The sequence below is a fragment of the Mesoplodon bidens genome (genome assembly GCF_964165515.1).
Source record: "Mesoplodon bidens genome assembly, chromosome: 14".
Lineage (NCBI taxonomy): Eukaryota > Metazoa > Chordata > Mammalia > Artiodactyla > Ziphiidae > Mesoplodon > Mesoplodon bidens.
Window position 1 is genome coordinate 51,251,530 of NC_138170.1, and position 24,332 is coordinate 51,275,861.

Here is a 24,332-nt window from a genome sequence, read left to right on the forward strand (position 1 = left end):
GCAGAAATATGGACCATGCAGCATGGCTTCCTGGTCTTAGGTGCTGAGTTTTAACATTAGCCTTTTCTTCCATTCTCCAGATTCCTATCAATCAGCTGGCCTCAGTCGTCTCACAAAGATCAGGGCCCATGTTCGTTTTCTGTAAACTGTTTAATAAATAAATACGTCACTTTACATCAGTGTAGCCCATGATAAACCCACAGGAAACAAGAGCCACCAGCAGTGGTAGGATCAGAAGACTTTAATAAGATAGCAGGTGTCAAAATACATTTCCTTATAAAGTTAAGCTCCCGTATAGTAACAACGCTGTCAGTAGGAATTTGACATTTATAATAATGTTCACGAAATCATTATGTTGATAGATAAAGTTAATATGAAGTTTGAAATATTTTTCAGAGTGTTTTAGTACAACCGCAAGGGTAAAATGCCCTTCGTGCTGAGGCAGACACACAGAGAAAACCAAACACCAGCGCTTACATGTCCGTAACCCTTCAAGTTCTGCCGCCTGCCGTACGTGAGGCGGGGGGCTGTGGTGCTCAAGTAACATTTTTGGCAACACAGTGACTAGGTAATTTTTCTTTTGAAATTTAAATTTTATTTCGTTTTGGGCAGTAAGTCCATCCAGCCTTACCAAATTCTTGGCTTGCTGTGTTTTGCTTTGTGTGTTTCTAGAAACTTCTTCATTGTACCCATGACGGAAAAGTTTCACGTGATTGCTATTTCAAAAACACATGGCATCGTCCCTCTTACCTGGTGAGTTATAAGACGCTCTGAGAACACTGTTTTCAGTACTTCCTACCCTAGACACATCACTTCTGGGGACAGACAGACCTCAAGGAGGGCCAGGGGCTGTCCCCGGGGGGCTGCCTGCTGCACCTCGGCCGTGTAGGGCGATCTGATGGCGTGGCTGAGGAAGGGGCATGAGGATGCAGCTGGTCAGGACCAGGAGCCCCCCTTTGTGCGTTCCCTCTGCCCAGCTCCATGGGCTCCCAGGTGGTGAGCTGGGAGGATGTGGACTGGGTCCCTATACCATTTCCAAATCCTCACTTTCTTTCATGAATTCCCATCTAAATCATCTCATGGTAGTTCTGGAAATACCCAAATGTGCCCCATGAAAGACCATTAGGGTCACATAGCTCAGTGCACTTGAAGGGCTGGCAGTGAAACCTGAAGAAGAGTTTAAAGCGCTTCCCCTGTTTGTCCCCACCCCCCGCCCCGGACATGCTGTCAGACCCTCTTGGCAGTAATAATCATACATACATACATACATACATACAGAATACATACAGAACAGGAGGAGAAGACAGCTTGCAGCGCTCCCGCAGAATGATTCCACTTTCTGGATTGTGTGTCACGCCTACGGCATGTCCCGAAAGCAAAAAGGCAACAGAGGGAGACCTTGAGCAGGGTTAGTACAGGCCTGTGGAGTTCTGTACAATTCTGCAGTGTCAGCAACACCAGGAAAAAGATTAACAGCTTAAAAAAGATCTTAAAGTGATTTTGTGAGCAGGATTCCATTTCTAAGGTTTTAGATATTACAAAGTACCCATATATATGATAAACACTTAACCCAGATATAAATTTTCTTTTTAAAAAACTCAGTTATGCTTTTGAATAATAATAATTTAAAAAACTCCACCAAATGCAGGGGAAAAACACCAGTTTAGGAAAAGCCATACTGTGTAACTTTCACAGATAACCACCACATACAATGGAGTTCACCCTTCACATTTTTTTTCCCCCAAAAGTTGTATCAAAATTAGAGCAAAGAGTTGACTTAAAAAAAAAAAAAAGACTGAAATTTACAATAGTGATTAGTTTTACAAAAGGAGGAGGGCTGAGAGATAAGAGGCCACAAATCAAGCTTAGAAAGCAAAATTATTTTGTTTCTCTTTGGCAACAACAACAAAATCCTTCTAGTTAAATGAAGCCAAAGCTTTCCCTAAAGGAGAACAAACAAACATACACCAAACTTGTTAGTATGAATATTGTGTGTGTGTGAGACAGAGAGACAGAGACAGAGGGACCCGTGAATAATATAAATTAGAAGTAATTGAAGTTGGGGAGAGAACAATCTTATAAAATTTAAGAACATTTCCATTGACAGAGCAAAACATAGCAGGTAAAACAATTGTATTTTAAAAATATGAATAATAAAGTGAGCATCTTCAGAAAAAGGCCACTACTTGGTGACCTGGGCAAGTTTGCCAGGTAAGTATATCTTGTAAAAAGTGTGTTGGTGTTAGAGAAATATCTAGTTGCAAAAAAACAGACGGAGACCGTGAAGCTGGTGGGACGGCATGGGAAGGGGTGCCTGTCAGTGGGTGGCCCTGGCTCAGGTGGCCTGGTCCAGGGCTCTGAGGAGGTCCCCTCCTTGGAGGAGCGTGGAGCTTCCTGGGACAGGAACATTCACCTCACAGTCATATCTGGTCAATTCCGGCAGCAGGTAGGGCTCAAACGAGGGTCCGAGCAGCCGGCTTGTCATGCCTGAAAGAAGAGTTAGTGCCCTTATTTTCAAAACCCTAAATCAAACATTTGGAAAAGGGTCTATTCCATAAGAGCCCAGCATGGATGAGACGTGTTGGGAGAGCAAGGGGTATATCCAGTTTTCGTGACTCGGCGGCAGCCCTCATTTCACTTTCTTCAATGTTGTCTGTCTTTCCCTAGTGACCCAGCCCATGCAGAGAGCAGGGACCCAGCAGAAAGCATGTCGTCTCCATCCCATCAGGTGAGAGGGGCTGAGACCCAAGCAGCGGAGTGTGTGCAGACAGAGCAGGGAATGTTGAGGGGACAGGGAGGTTGGATGGAAGGAGCGCCCACGAAGGCTTCCTGGCCTGGGAGGTGGAGGCGTGAGCCAGCGCCTGGGCAAGGCTCGGGGTTGCCAACTGACCCGTGCCCACTGTGCACTGGCAGCCGGAAGGCTGAACGGAGAGAGAGGGAGCTCTGAACCAGCTGGTGCCTGCACGCACTTGCACACACACGTTTACATGCACATACACAAAATGTACACACATGCATATCTACATGTGTGTGCACACACACACACACGGGTCCTTCAAAGGCCTGACTTCCACTTTCAGGATCCCCACCCTTGGCAGCCCCTCTTTCTCTCCTGCTGAGAAGGAAGAGAAGGGGAGACTCCCAGCACCCAAAACCCCACTTCCTGGAAAGAGCAGGCTCACGTTCTGGAGGCGGCCCTGGAAGCCCTTCATCGGCCCCAGTAACGCGAGGTGCCCGCTCTCCCTTCCCCTGGCTTAGCTGTAGCACCTCATCCCTGGCCCCCCTCCCAGCCCCCCATGCCTGCCTCCCGCACTCAACCTTGCTCCCTCGTGGACGGGGCGGGTCTCACACCTCTGCAGCACCACAGTAGCAACAGATACTTGCTCACCAGCCCTTTCTAATCCCCCCTTCTTTGACTCACCCTAAGAAACGACCTGAGTTTTTAAAAGAATATTATTTTCCCCTGAAAAGGATGAGTTTCCACTCAAGGAAACTCCTGGGTGCACAGCAAGGATGATAACGCTGGCTCCGACTTAATGCAAACATTACTCTACACTTTGCATGCAAGCCTCTTATTTAAATGTGTGGCTTGCTCCGTCCAAACTCCAGCTGGTAACGAGCAGAATTTTTAGCCCAGGCCTGTCTTGTGACTCTGAAGCACTGAGCAGCAGTTTGTCCCAAACCATATTGCTGAGGAAATTTCTCTTTTTTAGGGCAGGGGTCCAGCATGTTTCACCCGAACTACAAGTTATGTTCATGTTTAGATAGCAACCTTTCCGTGACAACACCTACATTTCACAAGATGGCAACAGACTAAGGTGGCCAGTCCTCCCAGAAAGCAAGGTCCAGTAGGGTGACTCTTCCCAGACCAGCCTGGCTCCCCTCCCAGCAGCACGTCCTCAGCTCAGCTCCTGCCTGAGCTCAGAGCGATGCCCCCGGCAGGCGGTAATGTGAAGAACTGAGCAAAAGGCAGATGGCTCGGGGGCTCTTAAGGTGGAAGAGCCCCGGGTGTCACCTGGTGAGTGGAGGGTTCCTTCTCGAGCCCTGTGGACACGTGGCCTTCCAGCCCCTGCTGCAGTACTTGGGGGAAAAGAGGGCTCGCCCTTCTCAAGGCAGCTGCCTGTCATGAGCAAGTTCATCCTGGTGCTGAGCTGAGACCCGCTGCCTTGTCCATCCCCTGGCCCACACCCTCCCAAACCCAGCAGGCCCTGGCACAGTGCCCCCATTCCTGAGCGCACCCACCTGACACCTTGTGAGCCGCTGGTAGGCTGTAGTCCTGATACTGGGGGGTGTAACAATGCGGGGGGAACCCACTCTTGGCAGGCTCCCCGGGGCTCACGGCAGATGGCAGCTGTGGCGGTGTTAAGTGTCTCAGGGGCTGGCTCCCGCCCCTCATGGGATTTCGGACGAACTCATCTGAAAGGCCAATGTCAGACAGTGAGGGGAGAGACCATGACACCCCCAACGTCCCTCTTCCTTCACGCAAGGAGCCCAGAGATTTCTGACGGCATCACCCGGGCCAGAGTGGGAAGGGGGTGGTGGAGACACCCCCCTGTCCTAGCAAGGCTCGGAGGGGCAGGCGGGGAGGGAGTGGGGAGCCAGGGTGCACTCCGAGCCCCTCCACCGGCAGACGCCTTCCCCCAGCGCCCCAGGAGGCCCAGGCCTGTGCTCACCACTGGGGATGTTTGCGCTCGGCAGCTTGTCCGGCATCGGAGGGCAGTTCCCACCGCCCCTGAGACTCTTCATCCTTTTCCACATCAAATGTGAAGTGCTGCTGCCTGGTGGATCCCCCTGGGTGTGGAAGTGCAGAGGTTGAGGGGAGAGGCCAGAGACCCAGGTCCTCAAACTGCGTCAGGGTGAGGTGGGCAGCGCTCCCTCTGCCCGGTCAGCCGGCCCGGGAGGGCCCTCCGCGCCAGCCTGGATCTCTGTGCTCAGCCCCCACTCCCAGCCGGCCTCCCCAAGGGCAGCGCTCACCCCACTCATGTCTTGGAAGGCTTGCTCCTCGTATTCTAGCTGTCGCTTCAGCTTCAGCTTGTTGGAGAGGGCGACCATGGCCGGGCTCATCACGTCTGGGCCCTGAGGCCCGAAGCCCTTTGCAGACCTGCCAAGCCCAAGAGATGGGCGTGAGGGAGTCTGGAGCCCCACACACCCAGGGCCCTCCCAGAACGAACACTCATGGCGTGGCGGCTCCAAGACCCCAAGGGCAGAGTCCTGGAGGCGGGGTGGTGGGCCTGAGGCCCAGGCTCTCCTTCCTTCCGCAGTGCCCGCTACCTGGTGAGATGCTGAGGGTTCAGGGCACCTGCACCTCCCTCCACACGTGCCGGCCCATACCCGGGCAGCCTCCAGTCCTGGTTTGCAGCCGCCCAGCTCTGACAGCAGTCTGTGGGAGGGCGGCTGCTGCTCCGTCGCGCCTGGACTGCCCCCCGCCGAGAACCAGGGAGGGGGCTCTGTAGAAGCTAAGGGCCCCGAGGAAGCCTAAGCAATGGGCCCTGGGAGCTTGAGGGGAGCTCCCAGTGGGTGGAAGGGACTTGGCGGGGGAGACGGGGAGGAGCTGGGGGAAGGCAGGATGGGGAGGGTGTGCTGGATGGACCCCGGCAGGGGAAAGGCATGGGCAACCAGGCTTCCACGGCCGAGCCAAGGAACCACCCCTCTGTGTTGTGTGTGTGGGTATTGTGCGGCTCAGCTCACAAGCTCTGCATAAAACGAGGTGCTCTGAGGGGTGGTCCGGAGAGCCACTGGTGCTCAGGGCCCTGCACGAGCTCCTCTGCCTGGCCGCAGGCCCCTCGTGGTGTCCTTCAGACCTGATAAAACGTGTCCCACTCGAGGCCTAACATACCTAGGGGCGAGTCCCCTAAAGCCCAAGCTCTCAAAGTTCTGAGAAGGGCTGAGTGGAGTATCAGACCCCTGTGGAGTGGGAATTGGTGATGGGGCGGGGGTGCCTTTCAGGGCACCTGTCTGTCCCCTCCCTGTACAGCACAGCCTTTGCTGAAGCAGCCAAGGGTCTCTGCCACTTACCTCTTCTTGAACATGGAGAGATGGGGTGCAGTGATGGGGGGCCCCAAGGGTGAGGCCCCCAAGGACTCCACGTGCTGATCTTCGCCGGGCCACTTCGTGGGCCCCAAGTGTAATGGCGGATCAGGGGGCCACTGTGTGTTGGATCTGCCCCCCATGGAGGAGAGAGGGGTGCAGGTCTGGCCACAGCACGGTGGTAGGGACACCTTGCTCCCACCATTGAAGAAGATGAAGGACACAGGCCGCTGCTCGGGCTCTATCTTCTTGCTTTCCAGCTGATACTTGTCCAGGAGGAAAGGGCTGTGAGAGGCCATCGGGGCCAGTGGCTGGAAGATGTTCGACATGGTACTGAAGGAGTGCTGGGGGGTGGACTGGGGGGTCTCCGGCAAGAGGCTCTCCTCGGGGCAGATGGGACTGAGCTGGAAGTCCTCCCCGTCCATGGGGATGTAGGGTGCCAGGGTCTCCAGGTCCAGCTCATTGAAGTCCGTCTGAGGAGACACAGACCACAGGCAAAGCAGCTCAGCAGCTGGTGCTGCCTCAGGGATACTGTTCCTTCTTAGCCCCTCGTCCTCCCCACCCCGCCCCTGCCAGAGGCCTTCCTCCTGCATGGCCTGACCGTGCTGAGGCCTTCAGGGCCCAGGAGAAGAAAACTCAGATGTGTCCGTTGAGTCTGCACCGTCTCCCGGCAGGTGCCAGCAGCTTCCCGTGCATTTTCTCCCTTGGGCAGCCTGTGCCACCAATCCCCGGTCATTTGAGTCTCCACTCAGGCATCCTTCCACACACTCCCTGGTGCCACCATCCCCATCCAGCCCAAAATGCTCTCCTGTCTCCCAGTCCAAACCCCGCCTTCACTCCCACACGCTGGGCAGGCACCACCTCTTCCACGAAGCCATCCCTGCCCACTCCGGTGAGCACGATGGCTCCCAGGGGGCCATGGGCAGCTTTGTCTTCATCACCTCACTTGCCCAGGGTGTATCGGTGGAATGCTCATAGGGCAACCATAGCCCAGTGCTACCTGTGGGACCTTCATTCTGATCAACAAGGACTCAGACATGGACCCGCAGGTTCCCACTACCACGATGGGCACCGTAGGGAATTCTCACAAGCAGACCCAGGAAAATAAATGTTTCAGCCCTCACTGGGAGGATGCAGCTGATTACAACCGCCTGAAATGGTTAAAGAGCAGAAGCAGACAGTGATAACTAAATACTAAGTAATAAATCCTATAGGAGTTCAGAGAAAGTGCAGGGTAGAAATAGGGAAAGTTTTGCAGAACAAACTGAGGAGGCAAGGCAGAAATCTGGATGAGTAACCCAGACTAAGACAAATGGGGATGAATGATTTTCCTTTGGGTTTTGTGACCCACATACCCGTCCACCCACACCCTAGCCTGTTCACACAGGTTTTACAAGACGTTTGGCCTTATGTAATAAGTTTCTGAAAAGTTACGTGTAAGTAAAAATTGGTCATTCAGATGTCATTTTAAAATGCATTTAAAATAAGGTATTTCAAAGAATCCTAAAATGGAAATGTTTGTAAGGGGAATAATTGTTCCCTATGCTTACGAAAGTCGTAGACATCTGGGTATGCTTTTTAAATGCAGGGATCCTTAAAGAAAGGTTCAGTTGTAGTTTTTGTTTTCATAAGCATTAAGAAATATCCAAGTTAGTAGGACATGATGTATCGAGAGTTAAAAGTAGACGAGCTGGCTCTGACACGGGTAAGCAGAGGGCAGAAGTGCGAGAAGCACACGGCCACAGGCTCCGTTGCTCTGCACCCTCACCCAGTTAGGGACTGTGGCCGTGGCCAAGCATTCCCACTAGTCTTTGCAACAAAGGGATGAGGCTGCAAGAGGAGACTTCAGCCTTCACCACCAGCAGCTGGTAGGCCTGGCCCGCCACTCCAATCTTCCCCACGGCCACCTACCTGGGTGCTGCACTGGTCTTTCGCCTCTGTATCCATGGCAAAGAGCTTTTCGATTGCTTCAATCTTCAGATCATCCTCCAGAGATGGATAATAGTCTCCAGGGCTGCTGGGCTGGGGGCCAGGAAGGAAGGTGACCAAGTCAAGGCTACGGCACTGGTTTCCCCAGAAGTCCAAGGGAGAAGGAGAAAGACGTTTCTGGACCCACAGATTCAACTCTATGCCACGGAATAAGAATTTGTAAAGAAGCCACGCCCTAGGAGCTGTGTGTTCCTCTCTGAGTTCAGTCTCCTCGGCCTAAAATGAGGCTGTCTTGAACAGCAAACAGGATAGAGGCATGGCTGGCCGGGGTCTGCAAACTGTGTGGCTCTGTGCCCCCAGCAGGATGGTTACTGCCCCGCATGGGGACTGAGCTCGGGGCTCACAGCTGTGTGCCACTCGGCCCCTGTCTTCAAGGACCTTATCACATAGATGGGGGGATGGGTACTGAGAGCAAGCGCACAGCTCTAATGCGTGGCAAGTAAGTATCACAGCCCCCCTAGGGGGCTCCAGTATAACTGAGTAGGAGGAGGGCAGGACTTGGGTCTGGCCTGTCCACTCAGCCATCCGGCAGCAGCCAGAGGAGGAGCCCACCCTCTCCATGGCCTCAACCCCAGGGGGCGCTCACCGTGGAGCAGCTACTGCTGCTTCTGCTGCTGCTGGCGGCACTGGGGGTGGTGCTCCCAGGGGCGGCTGCCTGGGGCACGGTGAAGGCGGGCAGGCTCCCGGCCTCAGTGTGGGCGCCGTGGCTCCTGGGCTCTCCGGCCCACTGCTGGCCTGGCGGCAGGATGGCCTTGCCATAGGCTGAGGACTCCTCAAAGTTCTGGCTCCCTGTGGAGACAAGGGCCTGGCTTGGTTCGCACCCCCAACTGCTGGGCTCACCCCAGGGCAGAGGAAGCATGAAGGATGCACAAGTGATCCTAAACGTGCCTGCGGCGTGCCTGGGGCTCGGCCCCCCCGTGTGCTGAGGCTTCGCTGGGACAAAGGGGCCATCAACGGGTTCAACGTACAGACTCCCTTTAATGGGAACACCCTCCTGGAGCCTTTAATTTTCAGAGACTAAATGTATTAGGAGCCACTCTTCCCTGAAGGGCAATCCAGAACGTAGAGGAGGAGGTTATGAAAACTGGGCAATTTGCCTCATTACTGCCACGAAACTGGGAAGCTGCGTGACTCCTTGTCCCAGGGCTGCTCTCTGTGATTCTCTGAGATCACTGTTCCCCGGTGGCCTCTCACAACACACCTTACGGGGCTGAGCCGGTCCAGAGCAAGCACAGGGAGGTGTAGCTGTTCCTTGAGCAGCCACAGCAAGGCTGGGGGGTGACTGTGGGTTGCAGCATGGGGAAGAAGGGGCTTCCCGCCTTCAGAGCACGGGTCAAGAGCCACCGACTCCGCTGGGGCCACCAGGGCTCGCATCCCCTTGGGACAGGCAAACGTTTAAAGAAGTGCATTCGAGGGCTTACTCCCGGGCCTGAATCTTTTCTCCATCCACGTTTCTGGAAGGATTTCTCCCAACATTATTTCAACCTAGCAGGCCTCTGCCTAAACAAGCAATCTGTCCTTCAAGGCTCAGGTGGAGATCTGCCCACCCTGTGGAAAGATGCCCGTGGCCTCGGGAGCAGATCCCTCGCTGCCCCACTCTCTCGTCTCAGGCTCCCCCCTCCCCCTGGTGGAGAATCTACCAAAACGCCCTCCCCCCCACCCCGCTCAGCGCTTTACGAGGTCAGAAAGAGGATGGTCTTATGCTGCGGGGAGTGCACATGCCCAGCATAGGGTCTGGCCACCAACGGATGATCAGCAAGACTTGGGGAAGGCACGTGGCAGCTCTGCTTAAGGAAAAGCTGTGGCCAGGGAGGCCTCCCCCCACCCCAGGAGGGTTCGACAGGCCCTGGCTCAGCTAAGAAGCACCCACCGAAATCCAGAGAAATGATGGCATCTCCTGCGGTGGGTGCGAGCTGGGCCAGCTCCTCGGGCTCTTCCTTCAGCTTAGTGAACAGGAAGTTGCTCTTCTCAGACACAGCCACCTTGCCACTGTTGTCAAAGATGCTATTCATGGTCATCAGGTGCGGCTTGAACGGGGACTCCGTCTGGTCCATGGAGAACACCACGTCGTTCTTCTCTATCTCACTGGTGGGACAAGAGCGAGCTTCAGACCGTCCACACTTGCCAGCAAAACCCTTTTACTCTCCAGACACGTGGAAGTCCTGATAGCTAAGCCTCTCAGACAAAAACACGGGTATGGACAGTGGGTTGGCATTCCGTAAAGAACTGTGCACTGGAAGTTTGGAGTCGTGGAGCTAGCGACGCAGAGAGCACCCGCTGAGTATGTATCTGTCTTGGATGCTGTGTTAATAGTGTACGTGGGCTGCGTGGTATGCATGAGACTTGAAGGCTTTTGCTTTTGTTGCACCCCAGCAATGACTTTCTCTAGCTTTCTTCCCAGGTGCTACCGAGCAGAGGTGTTACATCTTCTCCCAAAAAGTAACCGTGGTTCTCTTCCCTTGGTTCCCATTCAGAAAGCACTTAAGTGCCGACTGTGTTCTAGCTGCCTCCCCACGTGGGTCAGAGGCATGACAGATGACAGACAAAGGGGAAAGGGGCAGAAAAAGCCTGTAAAGGGGAAATCCCAGTGTTCCACCGTCCCCAGGACGCCCACTGCAAAAGAGCTCGCCGATGTGGTGCCGGGTTCTGAAAGGCTCGGCATTCCTGGGCTGTGTCCTCAGTCTCGGGAGCACCCTGCACCCCAGCCTGTGCCCCCCCCCGGCCCTCACAGGCTCACCTCAGGACGTAGTTCACACACATGATGCACTGGGGCTGCAGGTTGCGAGGGTTGTAGATGACCGTCCCCTGAGTCTCCAGCCACACGTAGCCCCCGTGCTTCGCAAGCATCCGGTACTGGCCACTCACCACCTGACCCTTGGTGCACACTAGGGGAGGAGAAATGGGGCCTGAGGTCAGGAGGTGGGGGAGGGAGACCCCATGGGGAGGGCAGCGTGCAGGGGAAAGATGGGGGAGAATGAGCTGGATGGGAGCTTAGAGCATCTCGCCCAACTCTTCCTGTTAAACATGAGGAAAGTAACCAGAGAGGTTAACTGACTTCCCTAGGCTGGCTGTGAGGGAGTGGCCACCGCCAAGCCCTTGACAAGCTGGCTCACCCCTGGCTCAGCTGGGAGCAGAAACCAAGAGCAGCACCTGCCCTTCCTCCCCCCGCAAGGTCAACGAGAGGAAGCCTCTCCACGGGGTGCCCTCTGGATCCAAATGGGCACGCAGGGAACGGGCGAGCCTCCTCTGCCTCACACTACAGGCGGCAGGGTGCTTCCAAGCAGCGTGGAGAACGCCTGTCCTCGGGCAGCCACTGGTAGCAGGCCCAGCATCGGTACTCTGCTTGTGAATAAAAGCAGTTTAAAGAAACCCCCAGATATCCTCGATTGTTCCAGGTCATCCGTCAGACCTGCCGCCTTTGGGGCCACAGCAAGTTTGTGACCCACAGCAAAGGCAGCAGCAAGCCCCCCGCCAGCCTCTACACACAGCCTCATCCAAGCCCTGGTAAGTCCTCCCAGCTGCCCAGCTAGGCTGCCTGCGTATGACTTCTTTCCTCTTCCAGAATGCTCTAAATGTTCATTTAACATTTGTTTTACTCTATAAAAACATCGGGGAAAGGGCCCTGCACCCCAGATTGTCCTCTTCCCCAGTCCAGAATGCTCTATCTGCTCCCATTAAAAAAAGAATCAAGTCCCTTTAAATGAAAGTTTACTAATGTTAGGATTTCTGATAGCTTTCTGAACTGCCCATTTACTTTCTTTCTTGGGAATTCATTCTTCTGAATCCCAGTCTCAGAAACCCCCAAATCACAGAGAAAGAAGCATGCTGGCAGGATGAGGAAATCTTGGTTTCGGTTTTCCTCATCTGCAAAATGGGGTATTGATAATAATAACAGTAATGATAATAATTATTAGTACCCAGTGTCCCAGAGCTGTTTGTACTGAGGACCAAGTCTGCCTGGTTCATCAGGTCCAAAAATGTGGCTGACGTCACTGACAAGTGCTGTATTAGGAAAAGCCCCTCTGCCCCAAAGTTACCAACATGTACAGTGCCCAGGCCCTGTCACGTCTACAGGACACGTCTGTAGGTAATGTCACAAGGGGCCCTGTGGGAGAACATGCAGACTCTCTGTAAACGTCACAACCCTCCCTACTTTTCCGTGTAGGCTCAGGAATCACTCCCCGTTCACCACACTGTGTGGTTGAGGAATGCAGCTCAGTTCGTACTAACCATGCTTGTAATCCTTCACATTTATGTTTTTCTTGGCACATTTCCTCCTGTTCAGAAATTAACAAGCACCTCCAAGCTACAGGAAGCACTGTAACCATACTACACATAACTTACATGTGTATCGTGCTTTGCAGGGTTCAAAACCATCTCGTAAGATAAATTCATTTCTGCAAAGGAATTGGAACAGTGCCTGGCACACAAAGCATCCACAGGATTAGTGTTAGCCTCACCTCGTTCACTGTACAGTGACACCACGAGGTATCTGTTATTATTCCTGTTTTCCATCTGAAGAAACAGGCTTAGAGTGATTTGCTGAAAGGCCCCCTCAGTGGAAACGGTCCACAGGCTTATAGTCCAAATTAAAGGGTCCTAAGTCTTTTTGGCTTTGTTTGCATTTTAAAAAAGTCAACTTTGGTGAGGTTTAATTTACCTTCAGTAAAAAATGCACCCATTTTAAGCACAGATCAATGAGTTTTGCCGACTGTACAGACCCTTGTAACAGTCACCACAATCAAAGGTATAGAATTTTCCGTCATCCAACCTCCCAAATTTCTTATACCTCTTGACAGTCAATCCCCATTGCCACCCCTGGTCCCAGGCAGCCACTGATCTGTTTTCTGTCACTATACATAGAAATGATCTTCTCTCCATTCACACGTAAGTGGGATCATACCAGAGCTCTTTCGTGTCTGCCTTCCTTTCACCCAGCATGTTTCCCAGAGCCCTCATGTTGTTGTAGGTATTCCTGGTTTGCTTTTCATTGCTAAGTAATATTCCGCTGCATGGAGATACCATAACTAATTTATCCATTCACCTGTCAATGGATGTTTGCATTGTTTTCAGTTTTGGGTTATAATGAATAAAGGTGCTATAAACATTTGTGTACAAATCTTTGTATGGACATACAGTATGAGTGCAGCTAGGGGTGCAATGGCTGGGTCATAGGGTAAGTATATGTTTCCTTTATAAGATACGGCCAAGTTATTTTCCAAAGTGGTCATATCATCATGGTCTAATCTTTTTAATAAAATCCTGTGCTGTAGGGAAGACAGACACCATCTTTTTTTTAACATGAGGGAACTAAGGCCAGAGGGATTGTGACCTGCTTTACATCACACAGGACAACAGTCTGGGTTACTCGACAGCCTGTGGCCCGCAGTACAGTGCCCTCCTACTACACGCCCCCGGGCGACACTTCACTAGGAAGACTGAACTGGTGGTTGCTGCTGTCCTGAACCATCAATGGACCCTTTGGCCAAAGAAATAACTCTGTCCTCCCTCATCTCCCTTTATCTACCCCACTGAGGCTCCCATGCCCGAGAGACATGATTCTTGCACAATTTCAAGTGCCTGGAGTTAACTTATTCATTAACTTATTAACTTATTCTTAATGCAGACAAGATTCAGGGATCTTATTCTTTTTGATTAAACAGTGCAGTGAGCAAAGGTTTTTAACTGCATTTCTAGCGATTGCAGGCGAGGGCCTGCTCTGTCAGTAGAATATAATTACACCAGCTTTCTAATCATCTGCTCATTAATGCCAGCCTGGGTGAGGGGCCTGCTACTTGGTAGATAGGCTTTTTATGGCCTTTAATCTTGTTTTCCTAAGAGCACATAATGTCCTCACACAACAAAGAGAAACCAACCCCCCTTCCCCCAAACCCTTACCTTCTGAGGGTAACAATGTATAAATTACTAACCCATTTGGAAATGATGGCTTTCAATTATTTAAATTTGGTTTGAGGTCTGAGCTTCCCCAGTAATTTCAACGGTAAACCTTCACAGGCTAAGACACACATACGTGCATAAATTCGGGATGCTGGTGTGTAAACCTGGATGAGCCTCAAGCCTGGGCCTCCAGTTATTCCACAGTATGAGTGTGGGTCTGTGGTGCAACTTTATCTGCATAAACCCAACAAGAAAGACAGAGGGAGAGAGGGGGAGAGAGGGGGAGAGGGAGAGAGAGGGAGAGGGAGAGTGAGTGTGAGAGTGAGTGTGAGTGTGAGAGTGAGAGAGAGAGAGAGGGAGGGAGGGAGGGAGAGGGAGAGGGAGGGAGGGAGAGAGGGGGGAGGGGGGAGAGGGGGAGAGAAGGGGAGAGGGAGAGAGAGAGAGAGATTGAGAAAGACTGAGAGAGAAAAAAGAGGGAAAGAGAAACAGAAATAGATGCGTCTGTTTAGCTGGCATTAACCCAATTTCCACCCCATGAAGATCTCCCTTTGCTGGATTCAGGCTGGCTGAGTAGAGGCCTCTGAGCTCAGAGCTGCTTTACTTGGCTCCATCAGGGGAAGAAGGGAACCTGTGATTTCCATTTGGGTTGTGAATTACCTTTAAGTGTGCCTAATGCTTAAAACCACAGATTCAATAAATCTGCACCATATTTCCCCTGGATGCAGCAGAAAACTAATACGACAATTTTTTACCCCAGCTCTGTTTTAAGGATCAAAGATTTTCTAAGAGAAGGAAAGAAAATCATTTTCATAGGCCTAGTGAGAAGCCATCATTTTTGTTCTCTTTGACAATAGTTTCCTCTACTTTCCCACCCCAGAAGGTAAAGTACAATACTGTCCTGCAAGAATTTCCAGAAACTTTTGCTATTGTCCTCTACTCTGACTCACCCTTGGCTGAGAAGGAAGGCTAGGCTTTTCCCCAGTTTTACATCTAAAGGAGGGAAGCCCCAGAAAGCCAGGCACTGGGAATCAGTGGGTAAGCTGGGCCAGAGCCAGGTCCCTGAGTCCCAGTACCAGGATGACTTTGGGAGCTGAAACCACCATGGGCCAGAAAAGCATGGGGAGTCCCAGAGCGGAGGCTGGAGCCACGTCCTACAGTTTCAAAGCTGGGGCAGGCTAGAGCTGGGCCACATCCATGGGCACACAAAAGTACCTCCACCTCCCTCCCGCATCCCTGGGTCCCTGAATGGGGAAGCTGGATTGTTTGTTTTTTTTGCTGGAGAACACAATGAGAAACTTCTTTGAGATATCATTAGGGGCCCTGTTGCACTGTTGGATCAAACCCAAAAGCCATGAGGACGAAGCAAAGAAACCAATTAGAAAGAGAAGATCTCATTCCTTAAGAGAATATTAACTGTGCTTCTATACAGCTTATGGCCTGCTGATCTGAACTTCAGGTGTCCTAACCTTGGGATAGATGGATGGACGGATTTAGGAACAATGGACAAATAACTGCACTTCCATTTTCTTCATTGCCATTCCAAGGCCACAGCTAATCCTTGGAGTCCAAGACCAAAAGGGCCACTGGGAATCTTCTCAGACTTACCCATTTTAAATCCTTCTGTAATCCTCTCAGTACCCTGATCTGCACTGGGGGCACTTATTTGGAAGCATTCTTTCCCAAATATGTTTTTTTTTTGCCCTTGGGTATGTCATTCATTTAGTGCCTGTACTGTACCAAACACTATGCTAGATACTGAGGCGGAAGGTATGAACCACCATGCTCCCACAGAGCCCAAAGCCCTCCTTCTTCCGCAGAAATGAGATCCCTTAGGGCAGGGATCAATCCTATCAATTTCTTTTCCCCCCAGTAGGCCAGGTATAGGCTTATAAACCCATAGTCCTTGCATGTTGATGGGCTGTATGGATTCAAGAAAATTGTCTTGGATCACCTGCAAATGGGAAGCCTTAATTGGGAACATAGTCAACTGAAATGCACTAGAACTGCCCTGTCCAGTATGGTAGCCACTAGCCAAGTGTGGCTACTTTAATTAAAACTAAATTTAAAAAATTCGGTTCCTCAGTTGCACTAGACGTATTTAATATACAGCATAGGTCACCTATGGACTATGCAGATGAAGAACATTTCCATTGTAGAAAGTTCTATTGGACAGCCCTGTTCTAGAATCCTTTCATAATTCAGGTTTTCTTTCAAGCTGCAAGGCACAATTTCCACATGCCATTACTGGGTTGCCTGGACAGCCTTCCCCAGCTGTGTTCTCTTGATTCAGCAAGCAAGCTCTTGGAAAACCAGGGCTCACCTCAACACGTCTATTAGGTTGGTATCGTGCAACCTCTACCTCTGTTTAGACCAATGCTCTCCCATCCTTCAAGGTCCAACTCAAGTGCCCTGTCTTCTCTTTTCCTGAACTCTCCCAGCCCTCTTCTTTGAATGGATGTACATGTTTCTATAGCGCATAACCCAAGTTGATTACATGCTGTCTTGTATTACACTCTACGGGGCTGTTGCATAGGTTAAGCAGACTGTGAACTGCATAAGTGTGCTCAGTGAGGTGGTAAGTAGGGACTGAGATTCAGCCCACCTTCCACTCTCCAGGCTGTATGCCTTGGTGTGTTTGTGTGTCCCCTACCAAAAGTGCCCTTTTCCTAATTTGCATGAGCATGTCACACAGGATGGTGGCAGCCTTGGTTCTCTAACCATCCTGAGGGCATGAGTCTTGTCTGCCACATGAGATGATGGCTCTGGGAAGGAAGCGACTGGATCTTCTCCTTTCTCACCAGTCACACCCCACTCAAGGCCAGATTCCACAGACATATAGGGCATTCCTGGAACTTACAGTTCTGGTGACTTTTGGTCATGTTCTCTGAGTCCAGTGCATGGTAGAACTCGTAGGCTGAGCGGCCAAGCAGCTCTTCAGGGTGGTAACCAACCAGTTCTGTGATTCTAAATTTTTTTTAAAAAAGCAAGGGGGAAGAGAAAGACCATATGAATATGAGCAGGGGCTCAAGGACCTATATGTAGAAGGTAATTCAAATGCACACATTCAATGAAACACACTCCCAACATCCCGGTCGTACCATTCATCCAAGCAAACAACAACAACAACAACAAACATGGTGGTCAACCTGCAACTGTGGGTCTACCGAACCTCCACTCTTCCTGCCCTTCCTGGATTGTGTCTGGGAGGAAGGAAAAGCACCTGTTCAGGGGCTCCCTACCTCCCACCCCCAAACAGACACATGTGCCTTGCTCCAGTGACCACTGGAAGGGGCTCTCATTGCCCCCTACCCACAGTTTTTGCAGACAAGGGAGCAGAGATGCAGAGAGGGTAGACAGTTTGCTTGATGTCTACACAAGTGTCCGGGGACAGAGCAAGAACGAAAATGGGAACATCCTGACTATTCCAGCTTATTCTAGCAGAGGGCGATATAAATGAAAAGTGAAAATTATGTGGTCCCAAGTTGGGAAAAGCATGGAGGTGGCCTCTGCATGTGTGTTAGCCACGGATTGAGGAGGGACCCAGGCAGGTAGAGCCCTGTCTGCGCTTAAACCTTCTCCCCTCAGGTCGTGCCTGGTGACCTCAGATACCTCCTAGACGTCAGGTTTGCCTTCATGGGTTCTACTTGCTCTTTCTATCTCAAGGAAAGGAGGGAGGGCAGGAGGTGCCAAGAGGAACAGATACAAAATCATAGTCCTAGAAATGTGCCTCTTCGTTACACTCTGATAAATAGGCAGCTTCCGTGTAGGGTGTCTGCCTTAGATAAGAAGTGGGCAGAGAAAAGGCAAATGTGGAGAACCGTGAAGAATCAACTTTCTGAGGACCCTCTGCTCTGTGCTGGAATCATTAAAATAAACAAAGCCCTGCCCAAGAACCACCAGATTAACTGCTTTCCCACATCATACCTAAACATTATTTCTCATCATCTTTGTTCTCTCACATTTTTTCTAACCGGCTCACTGTCTTGTTTACTTAGCCTGTCACGAGCTAGAAGTGATGCTATATCCTCACCATTACAAGCTCTATTTTGGAATACATGACTCCGGGGGCACAGCCCTGTCACCTGTCCACGCTGGAGAGGAACAGTGTGGAGAGGAAAGCAGACGCCGTGGCTCCTTGGTCTCCTGTCTCTCCTCCTCTCTCCCGCTCCATACGGGTTTTGCACAGGTCAGACGAAATCATCCTAAAATATTATTTCCATTCTGTCACCCCTCTATGTAAGCATCCCCAGCTTACCTAGGACCAACCACATCCAGAGTAAATAAACTCCACCTGACTTCTAAGCCCCCAGGGTCTCGTCTCCATCTTCCAAGCAGTGATTTGCAGCTGATCGGCAGCGTGGCGGGTCCCCCCTCCCCGGTAGACCCCTCTCCTCGCAGTTCCCCCCTCTGGCAAACCCACGCTTGCCGCAGAGCCTTGAGGCCTTCTCTCCTCCGAGCCCTGATGATGACAGGGCCAGCTCGAGGTCTCGCCTTGGCCCTGGAGCTTTCTCCAGGTTCCCCTTCTCATCGAGTCCTAACAGGCAAACACAATGTCACAAGGAGTTATGTATGCTTCTCTCCACATCCTAGGCTGCCAAGCCCCGAGCTCAGGGACCACATTCTCCTTTGGCCTCTGCTACAACGGGTGCTCAGTAAATGCTAGAGTAGCCGACCAGTGGACGGATAGTCTTTGGGGGCCTAAGGTATAATCAGAGCCCTGTCTAGCCCAGCACTGCTAAGGAACCTGGGCACTAATGGTCCACTTTCCTTCCTAGAGCATGGTCACCTGTCTCAGTGCATGGTGATGCACACACACAGCCTTCAGCACAGCCCTCATGATGTTCAATCCATCCTTTCTCCATTCCGTAAGGTGTGTCTGGTGTTGAAGTGGGCAGAGAAGAGGCAAATTCTCTGCCTAGGTGAGACTTGGGGGTTAAAGCCTTTGTCAAACAACGGGCAACACAACAGAGCTGAGAAGCTTAGGTCTCAGTTGATTTAGCCCAGCGGAGGTTTCTCCAGCGAGATTCCAGCAGCTCACCCGCACCAGCCAGTTGGTCTCACACCAGGAGGATCTGTCCCCTCACTTGGCCCCGAGCAGAGAGGTCTCTGAACTCATCAGCAACAGACATGTTCCTCGGCAGCCTACCTCCAGGGCTGGCATTCATGGCACCTTAGCCACGGTGGAGATTCAGGGAGAACAAGGAGACGGCCGCACAGTGCTGGCCCGCCCTTTCCTGTGCCCATGTAGCTTTTCTGATGGGTCCCATGCCTTTCAGCCTTCGCCTGGGAATCAGAATTCCACCGGTGGGCTGTGCTGACAACGGGCTGGCCATTTACAGGCTCACCAATGTGCCAGGTAAACTACTTCTGTTCCTGAACTAGGTCTAGAGTTTCCTAGAGACCCTCAAAAATGAGGCTGTTCTGGGAAAGATCTGACTCCACTCCGTGAAGAGATCATACTTTCTTTCAAGATTAGAATCTTCTAAAATGCTCAAAGTAAATGTTTATTATAATCAGCCTCAAATAAAATATTTCTTCATCTAATTAATGTACCATCCATTCAGAGGCACACAATGGGCATGTTTTGGAAGTGGACAAACAAACCTCGATTTCAGAATTGCCAGCTCTCTTCCCAGTAGCAGCCTTCATTTATCTTGTCAACTAAAATAAATATTTAACGTCTCCTCCTTCATGCCTTTAAACAGACGACTATAAAAACTGGGAAATACACATACCCCAAACACAATTGAAGAACATTCGACTGGTCAGACTTCACAAAACCAGGAAACCCCAACTCAAAGCTAATGGTCGTTGCCCTCAATCTGCAGGCATGCCGACGCCAGCGGGGAGGCTAACGAACCCGGTTTGTTTATAGGGTTGGCCTCCACGGCACACAAGGGCCCTCCCTGCTCATTTCCCTCTGTCCCAGGGAAGCCTCGGGAGCTGGGCTGTGATAACACCATTTCATCTGCTCTCTTCACCAGGGGCAGGGGAACTATTTTTTTCTTTCTTTCTTTCTAATTAAGGGGCCCTGACTCTCTGGAGAAAAAAATAAAATCAGTTTGGAGTCACCCATAAATTTCGAAAGTCAACTCAGTAGTGCTGTTCTCTTTGTAAAGGGGAAGAAAATATAAAAGGACTTAATTCAGTAGACTTCAGAAATGAGAAGTACAGAGGTCCCTGTTTAATAATAAAGTAGGAAAAGAACCAGCTCAAGGATGAGGTGAGGAGAGAAATGTAGACGTTGATAGGCAGCCCCAGGAGGCCGAGGCAGAAGGAAGAAAGAAAAAAAGAAACTAGAGAATGTAGAGGGGAAAACAAGGTGGTTACAATCTGAAGTTACTGTCGCCCCAAGGAAGTATGTGGGTCAGACAGCTGGGCCCTGGATTTCAGAGTCAGGTCTGCCTCACAATGTAAGATGACAGTTACTGCTCGTCCATTGCTCTTTACCCTTAAAAATGTGGTGACGCCCTTTTCAACATGGACTACCTGTGGCTGAGCTCTAGGAAGAAATGGACTCTCCGGCTGGGCTGCAGTGTCAGTGCCGTGTAGCCTCCTAGGCAGAAGGAATGCAGCGCAGGCCTCAGCCGGCTCCATCACGCGCCCGCCCACGAGGGACGAGGCAGCAAGTTCCCTACTTCACACGCCAAGCCTGGAGTCAGACAAGGTCTGGCTGCAGTTTTTACCCCTGTTCCCTAGGAGTACAGGATTCACTCAGTAAACTAATCGTGGACGGTTAGAGAGCATTTAAACTATTTGAGAGGATAAAAGTTGTAAGTACTTCCTAACCACCTATTTGTTTTCCAAAGAATGCATTTGCTAATAAAACCATCCTTTTATTAAGGTCTGCTTTCTTTCGTTCCTGCCTTCTGGCAATGCCCTCTCCTAGGCAACAGTTGACTCACCTCATTTTGGTTTCTGTATGTGCTTTTAGCTTTGAAACTGCATTCCCCCAATAATACCCAAACTATTCACTAACACAGAGTTCAATGACATTTGTTTTAATATATTTCTATCCAGATTTTCTTGGCTTTAAACAACAATACTTTTGCCTTGTGTTTTCCTCCAGTAGTACACGGTTAAGTGAATATCTATACAACCAGCTCCATAGTTAATGGATAATGAATTTCCATCCTATCAGTGTTACGTGTTACAGGTGGAGTGAATTTATTCATAGTATACATAGGAGGGTAGCCCTGGCTCAATCCTGGACTGACCCTGAGTGCCACCAAATGCCACAGCTGCCTTTCATTACCTTGAAACCCACAAGCAAGAAGGGGAAATTTGCCTTGAATTGTAGCAGGAGAGAAGCAGATCATGCAGAGGAATAGTTTTTGAATTGTGAGGTATGTAATATTACAGTTTGAAATAAATTCCAAAGAGGATTTGTAAAGCTGCCTCTTCCAAGGAGTATTTCAAGCAGATTAGACAGGATGATATACAAGCATTTCTCATAAATATGTTCAAACTTTCTTAGGGCTGATTTCAGAACATCGTCGTTTGGAGGAGACACAGATGCACAAGGAGAGCATTTAAAGTTTCTTCTAACTCAAGGATTTAAAGAAATATACTATAACATCTTACATAAGATAGGTAAAGAAAGACTACTGTGTATGTCTGCAAAAAAATTTAGAATACACTAAATATGAAACTAAAAATGACATGTAATATATCAGTCTGAAAGATCACTTTGAATTAAAGATGCCACCTATCCTCTAAAAAAAAGTAAAATAATTTGTTAAATGTATCTCAGTACACAATGAAAGTATATAATCTTTTACTATTAATTTGCCCGAAGTCAGTCTATTTTCTTCTCAGACTTTAATACTGTTGCTTCTCAGGTGTTTTGATGTGTGTGTGTTTTACAACTCATGGCTGTCTATAATTTTATTGACAGCCTCTTCACAGTCCTCAACTATCTCCTCACTTTTATCATCATCACTATTGCCAACTTCTTCGTATAAAAAGGATTCATCACAGATTTGATCCACAGAATTTGAAATGCAGGCATCTTATCAAACTGTAACTCCTGATATTATGACATCCTACGCTGCCTTAACCCAATGACAAAACAGGGCTGCCCTCAAATTCTTTATCTGTAAAAATTACAGGACCCTCTTTGTTAATTTAAAATTTTTACTGTTATGGTAACTTTTCCCCCAGTGATACTTCTCTCATCCACATAATTTGCTTTTATAATTTATTTCTAACATACAGGAAGACTCATAAAACACACAAAATCACAGTGGGATTATATGCATTATAGATTTGCCCCACTCTCCTTGATGGCTTGGCTTCTTTCAGTTATTCTCTTTGTCCACTAGATGGCGCCTCCATGTGAATTTAAGAACCACCCCATTTTATTTTTTTTAATTTTAATTTTAATTTATTTTTTGGCTGCATTGGGTCTTCGTTGCTGCGTGCGGGCTTTCTCTAGTTGCGATGAGCGGGGGCTACTCTTTGCTGTGGTGCGCGGGCTTCTCATTGTGGTGGCTTCTCTTGTTGTGGAGCATGGGCTCTAGGCGCACAGGCTTCAGTAGTTGCAGCACACGGGCCCTAGAGCGTGCGGGCTTCAGTAGTTGCGGCGCATGGGCTCAGTAGTTGCGGTGCACAGACTCAGTAGTTGTGGCTCGCAGGCTCTAGAACGTAGGCTCAGTAGTTGTGGCACATGGGCTTGGTTTCTCTGCAGCATGTGGGATCTTCCTAGACCAGGGATTGAACCTGTGTCCCCTGCATTGGTAGGCTGATTCTTAACCACTGTGCCACCAGGGAAGTCCCAGAACCGCCCCCGTTTTAAAGTTAAACTACTTGAGAACAATTTTTGTCTTCCTTTTGGGTGAATGGTTCATTAAGTTGCTCATGTCTCTAACTCCAAACTCTTGGAGATCAGGAATCATCTCTTTTCTTCTTTGATATAATTAGTCTCTGGCACTGGGTTAGATATACAGCAGATGCTCAATAAATAACAGTTCATTTTAGGAGACAGAGTATAACACCTCTATTTGAATCGTAAATGGAGACGAGATCATCCATTACACTGATAATCAGGATATTCTTCTTTAAACCTGCTACTCAACTTTACTCCCCCTATCTAGAGCAATTGACTGTATATACACATAAGTGTGACTGACATATAAATTGTTACAGAATTCACTTCTAACAATATTTGCTGTTTCAGATCATTAATACAGGACTTGACATGGTCCTCTCACCCTTTGTTAAGAGGAGCAGGATGAATGCATTTTGAATCATCTGCATTCCTTTATTCAACTTCAGATGTTTCAGAATAAGTTGTTTCAGGTTCAGTTGATTTTGGAAACCTGAGACTTAAACACAAGATGAGAGTACTCTTTTCTATTTTATTTGTCTCTCCCCCCTTTCCTCTGTTCTCCCCTGTCTTTTTCTCCATGATCCTTCTCTTTTTTTGTTTGTTTATGTCTATGGTCTCAATACATCTAAGAAAAAGTACCAAACAGCCTCAGAAGTGATTTTGTGGGTTCTACTTGCCTTACATTTTCATCAGATTCTTCCTAACTTTCCCATTGGGAAAAATCCCCTTTATGGGAAATCGCAGCCCCTCGTGTGTGCCAGATGTCATTAAATCTAGTGAATTCCCTGATTAAAATGGAATGCCCCCCACCCCACCCCGCTATGATATATAAGTGTTGGTTTTTGAAGCATTGATCTTGGAAGAGGTGTGTGTGTGTGTGTGTGTGTGTGTGTGTGTGAGAGAGAGTGAGAGAGAGAGAGAGAGAGAGAGAATGAATGTGTGTATATCCTTCCCCAGCCCAGTACAAAAAGTGTAAACAAAACCAAAAAATCCTAGTCTTCATCAAGGCAATTGAGAAATAACACATAGGTATTAAGGACTTAAAATAGTCACTTTATAAACTGTCTAAGCCATGTCTGTGCCCTTGTTAACTAATCTGCTAATCCGTTAAACACAACTTCTGTGTGGCACAGCATCCTGTGTCTTTAGATGCCTCTGCATCCATCTTTCTAGCACCTCTGAATTCAGAGTTTGGGCCATGTAATTAGGTTCTTGAAAGGCAAGATTCTGCTGAAAGTGCACTGTGTCTAGCAAACCTTATAAGCAATATCACCCTCCACACTCCGAGTCACAAAGCCCTAAATCACAGGTTCCGTCAAGCCAGGATCGACTCTACCAGCCCTGAACCAAACCAAGAAGTCAGTGCAGGGCCCCTCCCCTTTCTGGGAAGAGGGCCTCCTCCACTCTTAGGCACCCAATTGCTCATGTTATTGTCCCCTCTTCCTTTTACTCAAAGGTTAGATGCTTTCAAGAAACGACCTGAAATTCATTCAAAACAAGATAATGAATGAGGGATAACTTCAAGTTACCCTTTCCAGAGGATTTTTTTTTCCCTTCACATTAACAAGGGTCAAAGTCTTAAGTTTAA

The 24,332-nt window shown here is 49.5% G+C and overlaps 1 protein-coding gene across 2 annotated transcripts in view; it reads right to left on the reverse strand.

Moving 5' to 3' along the window:
- Positions 1 to 226: 226 nt before the first annotated feature.
- EPAS1 (endothelial PAS domain protein 1) overlaps positions 227 to 24,332 on the reverse strand; it is an 89,101-nt gene continuing 64,995 nt past the window's right edge. For both annotated transcript variants that reach the window (XM_081254038.1, XM_081254039.1), the window contains 10 exons: positions 16,772 to 16,878; positions 10,754 to 10,901; positions 9,887 to 10,101; positions 8,603 to 8,805; positions 7,939 to 8,049; positions 6,016 to 6,500; positions 4,975 to 5,101; positions 4,674 to 4,791; positions 4,243 to 4,416; positions 227 to 2,487 (listed from right to left, as the gene is read on the reverse strand). In XM_081254038.1, the coding sequence (XP_081110164.1) occupies positions 2,336 to 2,487; positions 4,243 to 4,416; positions 4,674 to 4,791; positions 4,975 to 5,101; positions 6,016 to 6,500; positions 7,939 to 8,049; positions 8,603 to 8,805; positions 9,887 to 10,101; positions 10,754 to 10,901; positions 16,772 to 16,878 (1,840 nt within the window). In that variant the 3' untranslated portion in view covers positions 227 to 2,335. The remainder of the gene's footprint in view (positions 2,488 to 4,242; positions 4,417 to 4,673; positions 4,792 to 4,974; positions 5,102 to 6,015; positions 6,501 to 7,938; positions 8,050 to 8,602; positions 8,806 to 9,886; positions 10,102 to 10,753; positions 10,902 to 16,771; positions 16,879 to 24,332) is intronic.